Source organism: Pseudophryne corroboree, chromosome 5 (genome assembly GCF_028390025.1).
Source record: "Pseudophryne corroboree isolate aPseCor3 chromosome 5, aPseCor3.hap2, whole genome shotgun sequence".
Taxonomy (NCBI): Eukaryota; Metazoa; Chordata; class Amphibia; order Anura; family Myobatrachidae; genus Pseudophryne; species Pseudophryne corroboree.
Window position 1 is genome coordinate 62,523,680 of NC_086448.1, and position 23,622 is coordinate 62,547,301.

Here is a 23,622-nt window from a genome sequence, read left to right on the forward strand (position 1 = left end):
CTAGCTAATCTTTTAATTCAGAGGAAGTGTGCCGCCCTCCAATGGCTGCCGCCCATAGGCAGCTGCCTAAAGCTGCCTAATGGTGGCGCTGGCCCTGGTTCTAAGTTATCAACAATGAGAGAAGGAATGTAAGATACAGCCAATTGCAGAGAACCACTTTCCACCAAGAGTGAAACACATTTTTAGGAATATATCTTTCTAATGTAAGAAAGTCACAAACTATGGATATTTGGTGCTACAATCTCAATTTAAAACTACCTCAATCACTGGCATATTTATCAATCATTTAACAAGGGATGTTTTTACACCATTTTCACATTATTTTAATTATCACCTAAATGTACTAATAAGCAATTGGAGGAGAATTCGCTAAATTCTCCTCCAAGCCTTTAAATTCGCATGTTTCTAGTTTGCAGATCCTGTACTTGTAACTGGAAATGCGATCAGCCCGAATTTACTAAATAAAAAATTTAAAGAAACACGGTGGGGAGCCCTGTGATAATAATGCTATTTTGAGATAGCATTATTCAGGCTTTCCTCTAGTTCTCCTACCCCTGCACAGTTTTCTCTGCCTGCTGGCAATGTGTCCCCTTAGTAATCAGCCCTGTGTGTCTGCTACACACACAGGCTGATCAATGTGTAAATAAACTAAAGATAACCCCCCCACACCATTTACCTGCACCCAGAAATGGGGATTGGTGAGCTCCAGTCTTCTGTGTTCCTGCTGTGACCCCGTCCCCTTAGCAAGGGGGGGGGGGTAGATGGGGGAAGGGGGCCATGCACACGGGGGAGGGGGGTGTAGTTGGCAGCAGCACATGTGTTGTTTACCTCTCAGAGCGGTTCGCTGACAGTATTCGCAGGCTTGCAAGCTCTGTCCCTGCATGCGATAATTGATAGATCCCTGCGATGTATTCAATTATCACGTTGCGGACTTGGGCAAATTTATCATATCCCATCTGCATTTGAGATGTGGATTGTGATAAATATGCTCCTCAGAGAGAGGTTTATCAGAACAATAACATAAGATACTCACTGTTTACCTACTGAATGTACTGCATATTGTGCAAATACATTTCCCAATGCAACTCACAAGTGCTACCAATAAAATCTACTTTGTACTTTGTTAGTCGGTACATAACTTGTTTTACTACTTTGTTTTAATGTTTTCAGTGTTGTATAGCATACTGTATATATATATTTTTAACAAGGCTCATTTGTAAACCCACAGTGCAAAAACTATTTTGTAATGGTAAATGCATACAGTACTTAAGGGGTTATTCAGAGTTGTTAGCAAACAAAAAAGTTAGCAATTGGGCAAAACCCTGTGCACTGCAGGGGGGGCAGATGTAACATGTGCAGAGAGAGTTAGATTTGGGTGGGGTATGTTCAAACTGAAATCTAAATTACAGTGTAGAAATTAAACAGACAGTATTTACCCTGCACAGAAACAATATAACCCACCCAAATCTAACTCTCTCTGCACGTTACATCTGCCCCACCTGCAGTGCAACATGGTTCTACCCAATTGCTAACAACTCTGAATAACCCCCTTAGTGCAAATGAAACTGGCTTGTACAGATAAGCATATTCATTGTGGCAACCAAAAGTGTATCGGGGGTCATCCTTGCTGAGAACGTGCGCTGGTTTACAGCCTTTCATGCAAATTTCTTGTGTGGAAATAAATTATTTAAATAAAATCAGCGGGTGAAGAAGATTTAACCGTAAGATGTCAGAATTGCAAGAGGGCACTCAGCTTTTATCCTCCCTCAAAAAGATTTGAGTCTCGTCGTGTAGAGTTACTATAAATGTGTACAACTTATGAGTTTGCCTTTATGCAGGTGACATGAATAGAGACAATTGATAAATATTGCACAAGTAATAAACACAAACATTAATAAGGTCACATACCTCTGTAACATAACTTATAGCATCTTTCATATTTAACTCATGGAAAACATTAAGAATGCGATCTTGTGTCTTTTGGGCTGATTTTCGCATAAATATTTTGCTGAGATATTTTGCATCAATTTTTGAGATCCTAAAAGAAAATATACAGCATGAAGATTGTCAAAGAGATGAACTGCATTCATTATAGATTGCTGTCAACTTAGAAACTATTACTTTACTTTTACATGACAATTATGCTCATCACAGGCACATACTGTACATGGGCCCTCATTCCGAGTTGTTCGCTCACACGCTAGGCCGCCACCCTCTGGGAGTGTATCTTAGCTTAGCAGAATAGCGAACGAAAGATTAGCAGATTTGCTATTACATATTTCTTTGCAGTTTCTGAGTAGCTCCGGACCTACTCACAGATTGCGATCACCTCAGTCCGTTTAGTTCCTAGTTTGACGTCACAAACACGCCCTGCGTTCGGCCAGCCACTCCCCCGTTTCTCCAGCCACTCCCGCGTTTTTCCTTGGCACGCCTGCATTTTTTAGCTAACGCCATGAAAACGCTGAGTTGCCGCCCAGAAACACCCACTTCCTGTCAATCACACTACGATCACTCGAGCGTTGGAAAAACTTCGCTCGAGCATGTGTAAATCTACTAAGTTCTTAGTTAAATTAGTAAGCGCATGCGCTCTGCATACCATGTGCATGCGCAGTTAGCAGAAAATTGCAGCTTAGCGAAAATCGGCAACGAGCGAACAACTCGGAATGACCCCCTTTGTACAAACCTGCTTAATAAACTACATGTTCTCTCTAGGTGGGATGCAGTTAAAATGCCGGCTGTCGGGATCCCAGCGTTCAGGATACCGACGCCGGACTCCCGACAGCCAGAATGCTGACACCCGCCTGGAATTCCCACTCGGTTGATGGGTCCACGCCACCAACCGAGTGGGAATAGAACCTGTGGCGAGCGAAGCGTGGCGACTGCAGTGAGCCTGCGAGGTGACTCTCAGACTCGCAGCCAGGATTCCGGCAGACGAGATGCCGCTGTCACTATACTGAGAGCCAGCATCCTGTCTGCTGGTATACCATACCGGATCCCTCTATGTATATGAGGACATCTTTTATTCATGTACTTTTACAATGGCGATCAGTGGAGCTATATATTAGGCACACGCTGAATGTGCCTATTCATGGTCTATGTCAGGGATGGACAAACTACGGACAGTGGGCCAAGCGCCCACCCCCTGTTGGAATCCGGCCCTTCCTTTGTCCGGAATCCGCTAGAGGTATACGAGGTGTGCTGTGTGGCACTGCCTAGTGATATCACTGATGATGATGTCACACCGACCCTCTCTGCAGTCCACTCTGGCCCTCCAGAATCGGTGGAGTTGTGAGGTGACTGGACTCCCATGGGCATAATTGGTGGAAGCTTTGAGGTAAGTATCATGAGGAAGGGGTTGTGTGCTTGCATGTATAGACAAGAGGGGGCGCTGGGCATTGGCAGGAGACTATGGCAGATAGCCAGAGTCTACAGTGCTAAAGGACGCAGCCAGATAGGATGGGGCCCGCATAGAGCCTGCACATAAACCTCATCCTTTCTTATTCAGCTCCTGGCATTGGGCTTACACATACAGTATAAGTTCAAGAGGGGGGCACGGGCTCCCAAATAACGGAAATAAGGGGCACTCAGATGGCATATAAGGGTTTCAAATTGTGGCACACCAAACAAGATGTTAAAATAGCTAAAGCACACAAACAGTCCCCCATGGTGATAAACGCTTACATTGTCCCCCATGAGTAAAAAACACACACATTGTTCCCCACAGGAAAAACAAATAAAACACATTGTCCCTCACAGGAATGTAGAATGCTAAAGTATTATAGTTTTGAACTTTTACATTTAATGTCTTGGGAGTTTTAATTATGGGAAAATAAGGATAGTAAGTTAAAACTCATGTGCAAAAAGTAAAGCTCTTATGGGAATTTTGAAACATATGGTAGCCCTAACCCACGTTACTTTACAGGCATATAAAGGGTAAAGAATATAAAGGTCATGCATTCTATTTAGGTGACACTTTTTTTAGGGCTATGCTTGTCTTAAGCATCAACCACTAGGTGGTACATTTTCTGTATTCATTCCTCTCGCTGTAGTTTTTCAGTGGCTACTTTGCTTTGTCAGTAGTGTTACTACATAAGTAAAAACACTCTTTTTTCATTTGATTCTCCATGGGTAAAATACAACTTTAGAAATTGTGACAACCTAGCAAAAAACCTAAAACCTAAGGGGCATTTTATTTTTTCCTGTTACTACAAGATTTTTCCTATTCAATGGGCTGCAAGAAATTCAGCTGCTGTAATTTCTATAGGAATTACGGCATCTTTTTTCCCGTAGCCCCACAGCAAGTGCACAATCACAGAACAATACTTATTTTTAAGTAAAAATCTTGTGACTTGTTTCAGAACCCCTTGAACACTCCCCTAATGACTAATTAGGCAATTGGAAGTTTTCAATTGGATTAATTGCTAAAATAATGTCATTATCGATGTGAAAAAAATGGCCTCAAATAACCCCTAATAATCTCTCTCGTTAGTTTATGCACCCCATATTTAATGACAGTATTTAATGAAATTAAAAATAATTGCTTTTTATCATATTTAAAAAAAGAAATAAAAATGGCCTCAAATGACCCCAAAATCACCTTTTTCTACTTTTTTGAACTTTTGTTTTATTTGTTTGAAATTAAACAAAACAAGTTAGTTTAAAGTGTTTCTAAAGATCAAAATACTTCTTTAGGTCAGAAATAAACATTGTTACTGTTATTTTTTTACTTATTTGCTCAGTATACTGACAACAATTTTAAATGCAATGTCATGGTACTTGTCTGTTTATAGTTACTCACTTATCTCTCATGTAGTTGTGTCCAATTTGCCCAGAGACATCCTCGATAGCCGAACAAATGTGATCGAATGCCTTGCAGAAACATAATCACATTAGCAACTTTAAAACAAAGTTATTTGCTTTTGCATTAACCCATCTGCCACTGAGTCTTTCCTCACTCCTGTCCTGAGCCTATTTTCAGGTTATTCACAATACAAGATCAATATCAGCAATTTGTTTATGCAGTGCTCACATATATTGTACAACGCCTGATGTTAAATAAGACTTTGAATTTACAGAACATACTTTTAGTTTATCCCTCCACACACGGCGAAGAAAATCTACCGGCGCTTGTGATGTTGGTGGTCATAATACCAACAGTGGATTCCTCACCTGTTAGGTAAGTACCCTAATCCCCAACCCCCCTAACCCTCCCTACCCGCAGCCTGACCCTAACCCTCCCCGGTGGTGCCTAACCCTAACCCTCCTTCCCAATTAGTACCCCATCCCCACCCCCAGGGTTGGACTGGCCCACAGGGGTACAGGGGAAAACACCGGTGGGCCCACTGCCAAGGGGCCCACCTCCTCCTCTAGGGATCAGGTTCCGGGCTGTGCACTTGAATTGTACATTATACGTATTATCTACAGTGCACTGCAGTTGTTAATCTGGTACATTATCATGCATGCACTAGCAGTATTTACAAAATCATATTTATCATGGGGCCCATACCATGGTTAGCCAAGCCTCTGTGGCAGCTAGCCACACCCCTAAGCATGGGCCTCTACCACAGCATTCCCCCGGTGGGCCCTCCATGTCCCAGTCCGACACTGCCCACCCCTGCATAAACATGTACAAAAGTTCAGATTGAACTTACTCTGCCATGAAGCTTTTCATTTAGCTTTCGGTCACGATGTTCACTCCTCTTCACTTTTAGCCATTGTACCAACGGTTTAATAGTTAATCCCTGTTTAAAATTGGATAAACATTTACAGAATTTCTTTATTTTATGAGACAGAATTAATATAAATGGACAGAAAACAAGGTCCGTGCAAAAGTAGGGGAATAAAAATGAAGACAGAGACTTGATAAATCTTAAAAAGTTTTGGGGGGCAGATTTAATAAAGCTTGGATAGAGATAAAGTGGAGATAAAGTACCAACAGATCAGTTTATAACTGTCATTTTTCAAATATAGCCTGTAACACGGCAGTTAGGAGCTGACTGGTTGTTACTTTATCTCTCTCCTAGTTTTATTAATCTCCCCCCGCAAGGCCAGATTAAGCCTTGGGGGTGCCCGGGGCATTTAACATAGCGAGGCCCCCGATGGAAGGTGGGGGATGTATATTAAATTGTGCATACCTCCCAACATGTCCCATTCCAGGTGGATCAAAATGCTCTCTACCTGTACTCCCCACTTAATATATGATTGGTGTCACCTGTGTTGAACTATTTAATTTATAAGAAAGGTACTTTAACACAGGTGATTAAAATCATAAATTAAGAAGGAAGTCCAGGTAGAGAGCATTTTGTCCCTACTGGAGTCGGTCATGGTGGGAGGTATAGATTGTGTACTGTATATTCAATTTAAACCAATGTTGTATATTATAATGCCTGGGTACTGTTTATAGCTCCACCTAATTGAAAGACAGCTATAAAATTTTCTTGTAGTGGAACAAAGACAACTTAACCTTAAAATACACATATAAAAATATAATAATTTATCTTGTCACATGTAAGAATAGCATCAGCCTCTGTACTACTTACACACCGGGACAGGACTCAGGAGGACTCTGTGTGTGTGTGTCTCTCTCTAGAGCCAGATGCTTTAGTTGCATAACAGTTTACACAGGACAGACACCCAGGCAGGGAGGAGGAGAAACTGGGATCCATGTGTTACTTACAGCTCTCTCCACCCTCCTATCTCTACTCTGGTCGGAAAGCTCTATCGGTAGCTCATGAAACATGATATTCCTGTGTCTCTGCCTACACTGCATACTGTCCTGCTCACATTCTGGCTGCTGGTTCTGCTGCTGCTTAAGAGGGAAAGCTAGTGATGTCAGTGTGCTCAGGCCGGGGGGCCCCCTGACAAAGGGGGCCCCGGGGTACAGCATACCCTGCATCCCCCCCTTAATCTGGCTATGTCCCCCTGACAGATTAAGTGATCCCAGAAAGTTGTAATTTGCCGATTGATTAAAACAGACATTTGGATTGATTTAGAATTGACAATCTCAATTATTTTAGCGTTAATTCAAACATTTCTGTGTTGCGCAAGTGCACCAAAAATTAATCAGTTTCAACACATCTGCGCATCAGACAGGGCAATGAAAGTCTATGCAGTACACTAAGGGCGTGTTCTGTGCAACACACAGTGATCAGAAGTGGACCCATTCTTAGATACAACTCTTAGGAGCAGTATCTGTTGAAAGTAATGGGTGGGCTGGTGCAAAGATACACAAATGATTGATAAAATTCCCCCAACCAATTTACTGAAATTTTTATTTTGTGGTTTCCACACAGCTGCAAGGTTTTTCCTATTCAATTGCTGGCTTGACAATCCGTCACAGTGATTTCTATAGGAATTACCACAACATTTTATTGCAGCCAAAGAGCAGGTCTAAAAAATGTTGAGGGTCATTCCGATCGCTAGCTGAATTTGTTCGCAGCGCAGCGATCAGGCAAAAAAATGGCAGTACTGCGCATGCGTATGCGGCGGTGCACACGCGACGTACGGGCACAACGAACAATGTAATTTTGCACAGGGTCTAGCGATGCATTTCAGTCGCACTGCTTGCCGCAGAGTGATTGACATGAAGTGAGCGTTTCTGGGTGGCAACTGACCGTTTTCAGGGAGTGTGTGGAAAAACACAGGCGTGCCAGGAAAAACGCAGGCGTAGCTGGGCGAACGCTGGGCGGGTTTGTGACGTCAAATCCGGAACTGAATAGTCTGAAGTGATCGCAAGCGCTGAGTAGGTTTTGAGCTACTCTGAAACGACACAATTTTTTTTTGCAGACGCTCTGCGATACAACCGTTCGCACTTCTGCTAAGCTAAAATACACTCTCAGTGGGCGGCGGCACAGCGTTTGCACGGCTGCTAAAACTAGCTAGCGAGCGATCAACTCGGAATGACCCCCGTTATCTCTATTTTAAGGCAAAAATGTCAGGTACCCCTAATTAGGCAATTGGAAGCTTTCAATCATTGGTACAATAATTACATGTCATTATTGGGGTGAAAAATAATCTCCATAAATTACCTCCTAATTAAACGTTTTCATTTTTTTATGCTCAATAGATATTTATTTAAACAAAAAATAATTGCTTTTCACTTTTTTTTTTAAAACTCTTTTTAACTATAAAATGCTCGCAAATTAATACAAAATCGCCTTTTTTCTACTCTTTAAAAAAAAAAAGAATTTAAAATCAATTTGTAATTAAATTGAATTATTTTCCATTTCCTTCATTTTTTTCTTAATAAAAAAAAGCACAAATCAGTCATTTGCAGCATTTTTAAACATCAAAATATTTTTCTTTGGACAGTAATAATCATTACCCAAATTTGTTAGGGGTACAGGCTGTTTGTTCCCCTATTTTTTTATTCAATTTACGCAGGGTTTTGCCTTATGAAATTTTGCGCATTTTTTTTTCAACTGAACCCGCGGTAATTCAAAATTGGGTACGAGGCATGTGGGTATTTTTTGGCCTAATTTATTTGCCCAATTGGATATGCCTAAAATAGAAGTGTAGTTATTCAAACAATTGACATACCTGAAATATGACTGTAAAATACACAACAATTATAGTCGTGCTGACAAACAAATTCCTCGCTTTTACTTTGTTGCTGTCTAATAAAGCGACTAAAGCGAAGGCAACAGCACCCCGCAGTCCGCCGTATGACATCACAACTTGATCTATTATTTCCAGCTGTACCATTCTATAGCGATTTAAAATCCATGTTTGCACAACAACACCTAAGAGAAAGAACATAAATTGTTAGATTATATAATTCAGTATATGAGTTCAAGGTTCCTACATGATTTAGGGGTCTGTTTACTAAGCCTTGGAAAGAGAAAAAGTGGATGTAGATAAAGCACCAGCCAATCAGCTCCTAACTGTCATTTTTCAAACACAGCCTGTAACACGGCAGTTAGGAGCTGATTGGCTGGTACTTTATCTCCGTCCACTTTATTTCCATCCAGGGCTTAGTAAAAAGACCCCAAAGTGGCTTTACCACTTAACTTTCAATAACAATAAGTTTCGTACTTCTGCCTAGCGGATTGAAATAAATTTACAGACTTTCATTTTTTGGGGTAATTTATTTTTTGCTGCTAAGGGGTCTATTCATGAAGCAGTGAAAACTGTGGAGAAGTGAGCCTGTGGAGAAGTTGCTCATGGCGACCAATCAGCATTGAAGTAACATTTATAATTTGCATACTATAAAATTATACAGAGCAGCTGATTGGTTGCCATGGGCAACTTCTCCACCGGCTCACTTCTCCACTATTTTCATTGCTTCATGAATAGGCTCCTAAATTGTCTTTCAGAGCACTGTGTACACCCCAATTTATTCAAGTGTCCACAATTCTGGTGCATCTTGCTTTATAGAGCATTACAAAAATTTGATTTGCATCTTGTGTGACAAGATCATTACAATTAGATAAATGATTGGAGGGGCGTTCTTTCTTGGGGGGGAGGGGGAGATATCAGGGCTGTAGGCTGGCCTGTCATATTCAATCAGCACAAATAATTAGGTTGGTGGAGCTCAAGCGCGTTTTGAAGCTCACTAAGTCATAGCTTTAACCCAGTGTTTCCCAACCACGGTCCTCAAGGCACACTAACAGTCCTGGCATTAGTGATATCCAGGCTTGAACACAGGTGACTTAATTAGTAACTCAGTTATTTTGATTTAACCATCTGTGCTGAAGCCTGGATATCACTAAAACCTGCACTGTTGGTGTGCCTTGAGGACCGCGGTTGGGAATGCCTGCTGTATCCAAACAGCACTGAGACATAAAATAAAGACACCTTGCTCTTGTAATTAGCTTAATAAATAAGGATAACTCAAGCAACATATTAGGAAAGATATGACGTGATACTGTAGGAATGTTGAAGATTGACATTTACACTTTTTCTGCCTCTTCACACAATTAGGAGCTTCTCCCAAGAGTGAAGAGCAGGCCGTGCATAGCTGTGTGCCCTGTGGACTATACTGACCTTCCTCCAAGGTGGTTTAGTGCAATATGAGGGGCTGATTTTGAGTCAGATGGATCTCTGTGCACACATGTTTTAGCGTACAGCGCATTCGCAGATGTCCGTTTACACTTTTTTGCATATGCCCGATGTATTCTGGGTTGGACAGATCTTTGTTGGAACTGCCTTTCCATGAAATGAGCGTTTTGGGTCAGGAACAGGGGCGGTGACAATGTGAACACACAGAACTGTTCTGATTTGTGGGAGTGTCATGGCAGTGCCATGGGTGTGGTTTCTGTGCTATTCTGAGTTGTGCGCGCGGGGAAGAGGAGCGGCAGCTGGTGTAAAATGGGTGAGTCGCATTAGCTGTTTGCTATCTCTCATTAGCACAAGGTGGTAAATCTGGATCCGCGGCTACCCATAACTACAGCCACTTTGCATCCAACTCAGAATCAGCTCCTGAATGTCCTTTATAACTAGAGACGAGCGGTTTGGTTTCAAAAACCGAACTCACTCGAATTTAGGAAATCCGAGTCGAACCAAGTCCCAGCTCGGAACACTTTTGGGGTCCTGACTTGAACCAAGTCCTGGCTCAAGTCCCCCGCAAAGTCGGATCTCGAATCTAAAAATCTAATCTTGTGTATTTTCTTCTCCCAGACCTTGTGACAATGAAAGGGACAAAGGAAGGGGCAAGTGGTGTATCCAATGTCTTATAGGCTCACTATTGGGCAAGGGCATGAGACTGTCCTGCACCCCAGGGACGGAGGAGATGCGGGCGTGTCACAGAAAGCCCATTTGCATACCTCCCAACTGTTCCAATATCCGCAAGACAGTCCTGCATTTCGGTCACAGTCTTGCTGTCCCACCTGTGGGCCGCAGTGTCCCATGGGAAGGGGGAGCATTTGATCATCGCTGCTCTGCATAACAACGCAGCAGGTGATCTCTGAATAGGTATGCGAGATAACCAAAAGGTTAAAGGTCAGGCGCTTAATTAGGGCTGGTTCACTAATCAGCTGCTACCAAATATAGGATTAGTCACTCCTATAAATTGTTTATAACAGAAAAAAGGGGAAACAGTCCGCGCTAATATTTTAAATAAAACTGGATTGTCTGTACCGATGCATTTGATTTAATAAAAAAAATATAAATACACATATAACACATACACATAAAAATTAAAATTAAAATGAGAAAGGTCACCCCAAATTTGTGCAAATTGGCCAGTTAATTATTGGATGGCTTCTGGAATGCAAGGGACAGTTTTAATCTCCTTTAGAACTGATAGCACAGTCCGTTGTGTCATACCGACTGCATAACACCCGCTAGAGGATAGTCCCAAGGATAGTTTCACCTCACCAGAGCTATGGTTGTCTTCAATATTGCAGTCTGTGGTAGATAGATGATAGGAGATGGTCCATAAATTAAGTCCAATCCAAAGGAAAAAGTTGGCATGCACATCAATGAAGGATCCTCAAAATAGGGGTGACCACAAGACCACCGACGCGTTTCGCTGCCAAGCTTAGCAGCGTTTTCAAGGTGATACTTTGGCCAAATGAACAGTGTATTTATACCTTACTAATTATCTATCATAAACACCTGACTTAATCAATTTATGGACCATCTCCTATCATCTATCTACCACAGACTGCAATATTGAAGACAACCATGGCTCTGGTGAGGTCCCTTATTGAAACTATCCTTGGGACTATCCTCTAGCGGGTGTTATGCAGTCGGTATGACACAATGGACTGTGCTATCAGTTCTAAAGGAGATTAAAACTGTCCCTTGCATTCCAGAAGCCATCCAATAATTAACTGGCCAATTTGCACAAATTTGGGGTGACCTTTCTAATTTTAATTTTAATTTTTATGTGTATGTGTTATATGTGTATTTATAATTTTTATTAAATCAAATGCACCGGTACAGACACTCCAGTTTTATTTAAAATATTAGCGTTGCCGATCTCTGAATAGGTGACATGCACATGTGCACGACATCTAAACAGTGCGGGGAGGTGAGCCTGTGGGACAGCCATACTGCTCAGGGAGCGCTAGGCACCCCCCAAGGTGACGAAAACGGGTGGCCCTGCTGTAAGGCCGCTCCATATCTCTGAGGCCACGCCCTCACCCAGCAAAAGTCACGTTCTCTTTTCGGTTATGCCTTCAGCGCCCATCGGCCCTGTATTACATTCAGCATTTGTTGAGAGGTAAGCATCTGGATGTGGTGAAGGAGCAAACACCATTTTATTAGACTGAGGTAATCATCTCTTCACTGAATGGAAAGTACTGCATTCTGGGAGTAATGAACTCCAGCTTGCCAAACTGTATCATGACCAGAAACTACATCTATCTACCTGTTGGACTTAAATAAAGGCAGCAAAAATGCAAGTTACTAATAAATTCTTGGGCACCAAAAGGGCCGCTTATATGCAAACTTTTGAAACTATTGCAAGTTAACCCCCACCCGTGCCTCCCCCACAATTGTACATTTCATAGACTATCCATCAGTGGCACTGAGAGGGGTTGGGGGAGCAGATACTAATTACCCCGGGCCTGTTAGAGGGGTCATCTACTAAGTATTCTTTTATAGAGCTGCCGAAGGGGATCAGTAGTTGTTGCCCATCTGTGCAGGTGCCATTACCCACATTTTTGGTCATGCCTCCGTGGAGTTGGACACTCCCCCAGTACCCCAGGAAGTGGCCACTCCTGGCGGCTCTAAATCCCTAAACTTAAGCGACTGTACACATTGAGCACCCAAAATAATGTTACTGGCACCTCATGGAGTGCTGCCCTAGTCAAGAGTGTTATGTAGACGCTGGGACTCCAAGTGGCTTAAGCTTTTGGTTGAATCTGGATTGGATTTCAGTAGGTAAATAAAGGAAAAGTTTGCTGCAGACTGTGTTCTCATATTTACTATCGGAATTATTCAGACTAACAGCAATGATTACATAGGGAAATATTCACATGAAAAAAAACCCATATAAAATATATTGCTTTGCAAACTACCATTTCACGTTTTATTCTCTATTGACTTTGCGTGGATATATGCAGGTCATAATGGAATCAGTACTTACCACTTTTATTTGAGTTGGCAACAATATACAGTGGAGATTATGAAACATTCATAATACTTTGACCTAAAGACTAGTACAAGGTTAACTTGTGCAGTTTCACGTAGTAAATACCTGCAGCATTCTGTAACATAAACGGTTTCTTGTCAATGGTATCAGGATGGAAGGGCCATGCTCAATATAGTCAAAAGGTCAACAGGGTCAAAGGTTGCACTTGATTGGTCACCAGTGACTAAGGTTGATAGGTTCAAAAGGTCAACATAGCAATGGTAAAAAAAAAATGGTTGACACATGATTTTTCATGTATTGCAACATTTTTAGGGTTAGGATTAGAGTTAGGTACTTGGGACACGGTTAGGGCTAGGCTTTGGGAGGGGACGGGTAGGGTTAGGCTACAGGAGAGAACAGTTAGAGTTAGGCACTGGAGGGATGGTTAGGGTTAGGCACTAGGGTGACAGTTAGAATTATATACCAGAGTATGACAGGAAAGCCTCACCTCATTTTGGGAAAAAAATAAATAAATCACACGTGGACCATTTGTGTGTCGACTATTGCCATGTCGACTCAGATCACGTGTTGACCCTTTCACTTGTCGACCTTTTGACTAGGTCGACCATCTGGTGTCAATCTAGTCATTGTTGATCTTTTAACTGTTGATTTTTTTAATCCACACCCCTTATCAATATAGCCTCTTTATATCAAACAGCTGTCTCTGCTGTGGTGAATTGGGCAATGACACCTGCAACTGTCTAAATCGATAGTTGCAGGTGTTGGAAATCCTCAGTAACCCAATGGCTTGGTTACTGAGGAATTTATATCTGTTGAAAAAGATGTGCTACAGTGGCTCCTGATGAAGGACCCTTGTGGACCGAAAACATTAGAGAGAGATTTAAGCCGAGTATGCTTCAATAAAATTGTCATTTTTAAGCATGTTTGGAAGTCTGGAGAGTGCCAACTCTTGAAGTTTTCTATATTTAAATACCACGGTTGGGTATTTTGTGTACACCCCAGCTGTTGCATTTAATTTTATGATGTGAGTGCGACAGCATTGAATATATATCTCTATCTATCTATCTATCTATCTATCTATCTATCTATCTATCTATCTATCTGTAATGGATAATGCATTATAGCATTGGCTTTCTCTGGGATCAATCTTGTCATGCCCCTTCCCCATGAGGCATGCACCTTATGGGGTATATTCAATACCTGTCAGATCCTTTCTGACGGAAAGGATCCGACAGGTCTGTATTCAATGACTCGGCCAAACTCGACAGTTTTTGGCCGTTCTGACAATGGCAACCCGACTTTTTGTAAAGTCGGATTGACATTGTCAGAAACAGGGCTAAAACCTGTCAGATTTGGCCGCGCTACTGACAATATACGTGGTACTGACAATCCACGTGTTTTCCGACAAGTCGAGAATTCCTGACTTGTCGGGAAAAAAGGAGCCGGCATTGAATAGGTCGGAATCCCTTCCGACCTAAAACAGACGGAAACTGCCTTCTTTCTGACAAGACGGCAGTTTCCGACCTCAATTGAATACCCCCCTACGTCCCTATTGGAAAAATGAAGGGGGGCGCCAATTCTCTCTCTTGCACATAGTACCAAAAAGTCTAGTTACGGCTCTGCCCAGCACTGCCCCTTTGTGTTCCAAATTATGTTGATTTGGCATTTTTTTGGGAGGAACTTTACTGTATCTAATCATGTTTTTATTTTGTCAACTTTAGCTGGCATGGTTATTTAAAGAACGTGAATAGTAGTGTAGTCCCAGGGCTGGTGAAGTGGAAGGCACTTGTAAATGATAACATGAATTACGAGCGTTTTATGGGCACTAGCCGTTTTCTTCCACTCTGCTCTTTTATGACACAGTAGTATGTTTGTTTGTGTCTAATCTTTCGTATGTTTTCTTGAAAAACAGTAAAAATATACCTGATTTTTTTAAGTGGTGTAATATATTGGGGGTAATTCCAAGTTGATCGCAGCAGGACATTTTTTAGCAGTTGGGCAAAACCATGTGCACTGCAGGGGGGGCAGATATAACATTTGCAGAGAGAGTTAGATTTGAGTGGGTTATTTTGTTTCTGTGCAGGGTAAATACTGGCTGCTTTATTTTTACACTGTAATTTAGATTGCAGATTGAACACACTCCACCCAAATCTATCTCTCTCTGCACATGTTATATCTGCCTCCCTGCAGTGCACATGGTTTTGCCCAATTGCTAAAAAATTTCCTGCTGCGATCAACTTGGAATTACCCCCATTATTCACAGACAAGGTACAATATACAGAATGCATAAAATACGCATAAAAACCGATTCAAGTTGCCACTTACCAATAACTCTGTAAACGGAGATAAAAACCAATGTCAAAAGTATGAAAGCTGTATTCCACTCCCAAATAGTTGGATCAACAGCTGATATTCCCAAGAACATGAAGATAATAGTTTCAGCTCCACTTGCCAACATCTTCATGGTGTATCTCACAGTAGTCCCAGATTGTTCTGAAATATTGGCTTTAACATATTTCTGGCAGAAGATTCCACAAAAAGTAATTCTGAAATGATATGTGTATTTTTAATACTTAACATTTCACTGTGTAACATCCTATCAGTCAATGAATGTTATGCTGTGAGTCCCAGCTCTGCTGCAGACATTATATAAATTGATCTGTAGGAGGAAACCAGCCTGGACTGAGTTGGTTGTCCTGATAACTGTGGAGCTTTTGAGTCTATGGGGTATATTCAATTAGTGTCGAAAGCTGCCGTCTGTCGAAAAGACGGCAGTTTTCGACTTTTTAAGGTCGAATAGTGATTCGACCTATTCAGTCCCAGCAGTTTTTATTCGACAAGTTGGGGAATTCGGTATAGCTGCTGATTCACGTACTTTTGAGGGAAACGGGTCCAAATTCAACAGGATTTGGCCCCGTTTCCGACCATCTCAGTCCGACATAAAAAAATGTCGGACTGAGATGAGGGACCTTAGTGGAAGACAGGGGGGAGAGCCGCGGGGAGATATAGGGAGAGCTGCGGGGAGACGGGGGGAGAGCCACGGGAAGCCAAACAGGGGAGAGCAGTGCAGGGGGATGTATCACAGCCGCCGCTCACATGAGCGTCCACCCGGCTCCAGCAAGCGAGACCTCGCTTGCTGGAGCCGGGTGGACGCTGCCGTGAGCGGCGGCTGTGATGCGGGGTCGGGAGCGGGGCGGCGGGCTGCAGAGCACTACCTCTGATGGGTGCCCCCGGCCGCCGCTGATTGGTCCCCCGGCCGCCGCTGACAGGTCCCCCGGCCGCCGCTGACAGCGTCCCACCACCTGACAGGTCCCCCGGCCACTGCAGTTACCTCTCCCTGGCCGCCGCTGTCAAGGAGAGGCAGAGAGACGGGGGAGGGGGGGGGGGAGAGCCGCGGGCAGATGGGGGAGAGCAGCGGCAGCGCTGCTCTCCCCGTCTGCCCGCGGCTCTCCCCGTCTCCCCCCCCAGCATCTCAATTCGACTTTTTTAATAGTCGAATTGAAATGTCATTTGAATAGCCCAGGTCGGATCCATTCCGACAAATGAATGTCGGAAATTTGGATCCGACTTCAATTGAATATACCCCTATGATGTTTTGAGGGACATGACCATGTGTCAAGCCCATGTTACTCGTCACACTGGGGGCTTGCCCAGTACAACAGGAGCTCATCCTCTCCCAGCACAGTATGTATGACGTGCCCAAAGTATGTCTTAGTCTTGATTGATATGTTCTTTACAGAACACTCACAGCAAATCATGACTACAGTGCCTGGTCTGGCCTTCCCCATTCAGTCATCCTACTTAGTAATTCCACCTGGCTGCTGAGTCTGGAAATTGGGTCCAACCCATTACCTCTTATCCATCTGTACTGTGGTTCGACCCACCAAGTAAATACAAAATTTTTTGTTAGGCCCTTGACCATGGAGGTCATTCCGAGTTGTTCGCTCGCAAGGCGATTTTAGCAGAGTTGCTCACGCTAAGCCGCCGCCTACTGGGAGTGAATCTTAGCTTCTTAAAATTGCGAACGATGTATTCGCAATATTGCGATTACAAACTTCTTAGCAGTTTCAGAGTAGCTCCAGACTTACTCGGCATCTGCGATCAGTTCAGTGCTTGTCGTTCCTGGTTTGACGTCACAAACACACCCAGCGTTCGCCCAGACACTCCCCCGTTTCTCCAGCCACTCCCGCGTTTTTTCCGGAAACGGTAGCGTTTTTTCCCACACGCCCATAAAACGGCCTGTTTCCGCCCAGTAACACCCATTTCCTGTCAATCACATTACGATCGCCGGAGCGAAGAAAAAGCCGTGAGTAAAAATACTACCTTCATAGCAAAATTACTTGGCGCAGTCGCAGTGCGGACATTGCGCATGCGCACTAAGCGGAAAATCACTGCGATGCGATGAAATTTACCGAGCGAACGACTCGGAATGAGGGCCTATTTACTAAAACTTGCAGAGTGGCCCATCAGCTGAAATAAATGCCCACCCCTGCATTAAAGCTGATTGATATAATGTTATATCGTTAAAAAGCACAGTGGCTTTTAGACACTTTCACAAATATTTCTAATAAGTATTGCTGCAAGTTATTGTATGGCAGCAAGTTTTCTAGAAAATAAAAAATGCGGTTAAAGATGAATGTGGTACGGATAATCGTAAAAAGTTAAACACACATAAGTTGTTAACAGAAGAATCCTCATAGAGATCATTATTTCTATATGATATATAAAATGTTACAGACTATGGGGCCCATTTAGCAACGAGTGATAAAATTTGTTGTGAATGATAACACTTGCTGCGTATGATAAATGTGCTCCAGCCAATCAGCTCCCAACTGTCATTTTCACATGACAGATATTAGCTGAACACATGACAGTTGGGAGCTGAACACATGACAGGAGCTGAACACATGACAGTTGGGAGCTGAACACATGACAGTTGGGAGCTGAACACATGACAGTTGGGAGCTGAAAACATGACAGTTGGGAGCTGAAAACATGACAGTTGGGAGCTGAAAACATGACAGTTGGGAGCTGAACACATAACAGTTGGGAGCTGAATACATGACAGTTGGGAGCTGAACACATGACAGTTGGGAGCTGAACACACGACAGTTGGGAGCTGAACACATAACAGGTGGGAGCTGAACACATAACAATTAGGAACTGAACACATGACAGTTGGGTGCTGAACACTTGACAGTTGGGAGCTGAACACATAACATTTAGGAGCTGAAAACATGACAGTTGGGAGCTGAACACATGACAGTTGGGAGCTGAACACATAACAGGTGGGAGCTGAACACATAACAATTAGGAACTGAACACATGACAGTTGGGAGCTGAACACATGACATTTAGGAGCTGAACACATGACATTTAGGAGCTGAACACATGACAGTTAGGAGCTGAACACATGACAGTTGGGAGCTGAACACTTGACAGTTGGGAGCTGAACACATAACATTTAGGAGCTGAAAACATGACAGTTGGGAGCTGAACACATGACAGTTGGGAGCTGAACACATAACAGTTGGGAGCTGAACACATAACAATTAGGAGCTGAACACATGACAGTTGGGAGCTGAACACTTGACAGTTGGGAGCTGAACACATGACATTTAGGAGCTGAACACATAACAGTTAGGTGCTGAACACATGACAGTTAGGAGCTGAACACATGACAGTTGGGAGCTGAACACATGACAGTTGGGAGCTGAACACTTGACAGTTGGGAGCTGAACACATAACATTTAGGAGCTGAAAACATGACAGTTGGGAGCTGAACACATGACAGTTGGGAGCTGAACACATGACAGTTGGGAGCTGAACACATGACAGCAGCTGAACACATGACAGTTAGGAGCTGAACACATGACAGTTGGGAGCTGAACACATAACAGTTGGGAGCTGAACACATAACAATTAGGAGCTGAACACATGACAGTTGGGAGCTGAACACTTGACAGTTGGGAGCTGAACACATGACATTTAGGAGCTGAACGCATAACAGTTAGGAGCTGAACACATGACAGTTGGGAGCTGAACACTTGACAGTTGGGAGCTGAACACATGACATTTAGGAGCTGAACACATAACAGTTGGGAGCTGAACACATAACAGTTGGGAGCTGAACACATAACAGTTGGGAGCTGAACACATAACAGTTAGGCAGAGCCGGCCCTAACCAACATGATGCCCTAGGCAAGATTTTGGCTGGTGCCCCCTAGCACCACCGCTGGTCCGCCTCTGACCTTGCACCTCTTTCCCAGCACGATCATCCCTCACCCATAGCAGTCCTTATTTTGGTGTTTGTACCCCCTATATTTTAAATAGGAACAGTTCGCACATTTGGTGCACAGCCCAAAAAGCAAAAAGGGGGGTGTTTTTGCTGGCAAGGGGCATGGCCACACAATAGTAACCCCAATTCCAATTACGCCACACAGTACTGCAACTTTATTCACATTTGATCATACGATAGTGTCCATAATTCATATTACATCCCACAGTAGTATCACTTTACCTTATAAACGTTACTCCTCACAGTAGAGCCCCTTATTCACATTACATCACACTGAATTGCTCCTTATTCACATTACACCACACCCTATTGCTCTTTATTCATATTAGACGACACAGTAGTGCCCTTTCTATATGCAACACCACATAGTAGAGCACCTTGTACACATAATGCCACACATTAGTAATGCATTTATACACATAATTCCACACAGTAATGCCCCTTACACATTATTAATGTCCTTATAAACATAATGCGCCTTACACATTATGACACACATAGTGCCCGCTACACATTTGCTGCACATTATTAGTGCCCCTATACACATAATAACACATATACAGTAGTAACCTGTTACACATATGCCGCACATTATTAATGCCCTTATACACATAATGACACACATAGTGCCCCTTACACATATGTTGCACATTATTAATGCATTTTTACATGACACACATAATGCTCCTTACACATATTCCGAACACTACTGCACAACCAACCCACTCACATGCACACAGCAGCACTCACACTGCCACTAACACTGTGATACAGATGTGTCCTCATAAATCTTGCCTCCATGCTAACGTCGGGCACCTTTTTTTATGAAAATGCATATTTGCATTGCTATGTGGCTAGGATGCACAAGCAGATTCTGCTGATTAAAATGATATGCAACATGCCTATATATTGTGTGAGACTGTGGCTGTATCTGCATAAGAAATGCTACACTGCTACACACAGAATATAGGCATGCTGCATATCATTCTAATCAGCAGAAGCTGCTGAAGCCCCTAGGCATACCAAATGCCCTAGGCAATTGCCTAGTTTGCCTATGCCTATGGCCGGCTCTGCAGTTAGGAGCTGAACACATGACAGTTAGGAGCTGAACACTTGACAGTTGGGAGCTGAACACATGACATTTAGGAGCTGAACACATAACAGTTAGGAGCTGAACACATGACAGTTAGGAGCTGAACACATGCCAGTTGGGAGCTGAACACGACATTTAGGAGCTGAACACATGACATTGGGAGCAGAACACATGACATTTAGGAGCTGAACACATGACATTTGGGAGCTGAACAAACGACATTTGGGAGCTTAACAAACGACAGTTAGGAGCTGATTGGCTGGAGCACCATTTATCATACGTAATGGGTTTTATCATTCACGTGTTTTATCACTTGTTGATGAAAGAGCCCCTGTGTTTAAAAAATGACAGGAGCGGAGTGGTTGGTAGTTTTCCTCTCTCCACTTTATCACTCTCCAATGCTTAGTACATTTGCCCCATAATGTAATGTCCATTATTACCAGTGCTTGAAACGTGTACATTGAAAATACAGTAACAAGTATGATCTGTTTCCTCTTTCCCCACCATGGCTGTCAGTCCTGTAAGCTACAAGCTACTCACGCAAGGATTGCAGATAGAGAAAGCATCTCTGCTGTAAGATAAGACAGATAGGAAATAATGAAGACGAATCCAGGCTCAATTATCCTCACGTGCTTGGTAAATCGTGTAACGAGGCTGAGAAGATATGCAAAGACGATACCAATCAGTGTCCCTCCGATGCTCACCACAAAAAAAGACACTGAAAAAAAGAAAGAAAATAATCAGCCACTAGTAAAAACAAGTTACTGTAATAATAAATGTAACCAGAACATACATGTACTATACAGTGTAAGTTAATATACATTAAAGTGCATGCTTTCAGAGCATGGGGCTTTATTCAGGTTTGTTAGCAAAAAAAGCACACTAATGGGCAAAACCATGGCCCTCATTCCGAGTTGATCGCTCGCAAGGCGATTTTAGCAGAGTTACACACGCTAAGCCGCCGCCTACTGGGAGTGAATCTTAGCTTCTTAAAATTGCGACCGATGTATTCGCAATAATGCGATTACTAACTACTTAGCAGTTTCAGAGTAGCTCCAGACTTACTCTGCCTGTGCGATCATTTCAGTGCTTGCCGTTCCTGGTTGACGTCACAAACACACCCAGCGTTCGCCCAGGCACTCCCACCGTTTCTCCGGCCACTCCTGCGTTTTTCCCGGAAACGGTAGCGTTTTCAGCCACACGCCCCTGAAACGCCGTGTTTCCGCCCAGTAACACCCATTTCCTGTCAATCACATTACGATCGCCGGAGCGAAGAAAAAGCCGTGAGTAAAAATACTATCTTCATTGTTAAATTACTTGGCGCAGTCGCAGTGCGAATATTGCGCATGCGTACTAAGCGGAATTTTACTGCGATGCGATGAAATATACCGAGCGAACGACTCGGAATGAGGGCCCATGTGCAGTGCAGGTGGGGCAGATGTAACATGTGCAGGGAGAGTTAGATTTGGGTGGGGAGTGTTCAAACTTCAAACTGAAATGTAATTGCAGTGTAAAAATATAGCAGCCAGTATTTACCTTGCACAGAAACAATATAACCCACCCAAATCCAACTCTCTCTGCACATGTTACATCTGCCCCAACTGCAGTGCAACATGGCTCTGCCCAATTGCTAACTTTTTTAGCTGACTAACAACCCTGACTAACCTCCCATGGCTGTTTATTTTCATGTCACACCGGGCCTGATCTAGAGATGTACGAAATGCAGATATTTACGCAGATGAGAAATTATCGGCAGGCTGCACATGCGTTGCGGTCGCATTGCACATGTACCAAGGAACCTCTGGCCTTTGTGTACCACAGCCAGTGACAATCTGTGTCAGACAATACAGAGCATGTAATTTTTGCAATCCCAAACCAGAAATTTTAATTTAAAATCCAAATTTGAACCATGTAGAGACACAAACCCGGGACTTGGTTCAGGTCAGATCTCCTCAGGGGGGTTCACATACACACAATTCGGGTGGATGCGGATTTCTGGAGAACCGAACCGCAGATCTCTATTTGGTAGGCTTGAAAAAAAAATAGCACAACATTGCGTTTTTAAAGGACAGATGTATTAACCTGGAGAAGGCATAAGGAAGTGATAAACCAGTGATCAATGCAAGGTGAAAAACGCACCAGCCAATCAGCTCCCATATGTAAATTAACAGTTAGGAGCTGATTGGCTGGTGCATTATCACCTTGCACTTAACACTGGTTTATCACTTCCTTATGCCTTCTCCAGGTTAATAAATTATATTTTGGCTTTTACATTACAAACTAGAAGTCATTATTATTTTTTTTATTTTTGTTTAGTAACAACTAAATTCAGATGCAAAATGTGCATTAAGTAAATCAAATGATCACGAATAAATGCTGGCTGTCTATTGAAAAAGAAAGCAAGTTTTGGCTAAATGCTTTTTGGTTTAGCACAATATTACCAGCGCTATTGTCTAGGATTGCTTCATGTCCCTGACTAATACATAGTCATTTCTGATTCATGTCAGAGAACATTAACTATCAATCTGTGGCTTGCTACAGGTACTGTAACTGCCTCCATGTAGTTTCAGCTAATTACAGTCCGTGTCCAGAGGCATTTTTGTAATGAACACTTTACATGTAATACACCACTAAAACAACTGTTATGCTTGAAGTATATTGCTTCTAGAAAATGACATTTTAAAATGTGAGAACAGGCACAAAGAAGCCTATATATGTAATACCCGTTGCCAGCTGAAATACTTCCATAACCGGATGGGCAGCAGGGCTCAGACATGAGCCACAATAAAATGGCATCTGGATCCGCGACTGAGCATACATGGATGGCGCAAAAGTGGAGGAAGGGATGAGGAGCGAGGATTCAGAATGGCCAATCCTATAATCCTATAATGATATTTCGTATCGATACTTTGTATCTATTTAATACAGACAATAATCTGTCAAATAATAACGATCTTCTGCAAGACCAATGTTATTTTTGCACATGTACACTAAGGTGGACCGGTAAAATTGCACATGTGTAGGTGCAAAAACAAAAATAAATTGAAAAGCAGACGCATGCAGAGATGTCGGGGTACCGGGGACCAGGTGAGTCATTGGATCGATTCTATGAATCCATCATGTCTCCAGGATCAATCCAAAAATTGTGACGAATTGGGCATGAAGATTGGGAGAGTCCCTGAGTCCAGAGCA

The 23,622-nt window shown here is 42.8% G+C and overlaps 1 protein-coding gene across 1 annotated transcript in view; it reads right to left on the reverse strand.

The window, feature by feature from the left end:
• The window catches only part of SLC9A3 (solute carrier family 9 member A3), a 156,302-nt gene that overhangs the window by 46,616 nt on the left and 86,064 nt on the right, over positions 1–23,622 (reverse strand). The window contains exons 5-10 of the mRNA XM_063925146.1: positions 20,971–21,148; positions 15,365–15,585; positions 8,539–8,741; positions 5,652–5,741; positions 4,799–4,869; positions 1,909–2,038 (exon numbers count right to left, since the gene is read on the reverse strand). Coding sequence (XP_063781216.1) covers positions 1,909–2,038; positions 4,799–4,869; positions 5,652–5,741; positions 8,539–8,741; positions 15,365–15,585; positions 20,971–21,148 — 893 coding nt within the window. The remainder of the gene's footprint in view (positions 1–1,908; positions 2,039–4,798; positions 4,870–5,651; positions 5,742–8,538; positions 8,742–15,364; positions 15,586–20,970; positions 21,149–23,622) is intronic.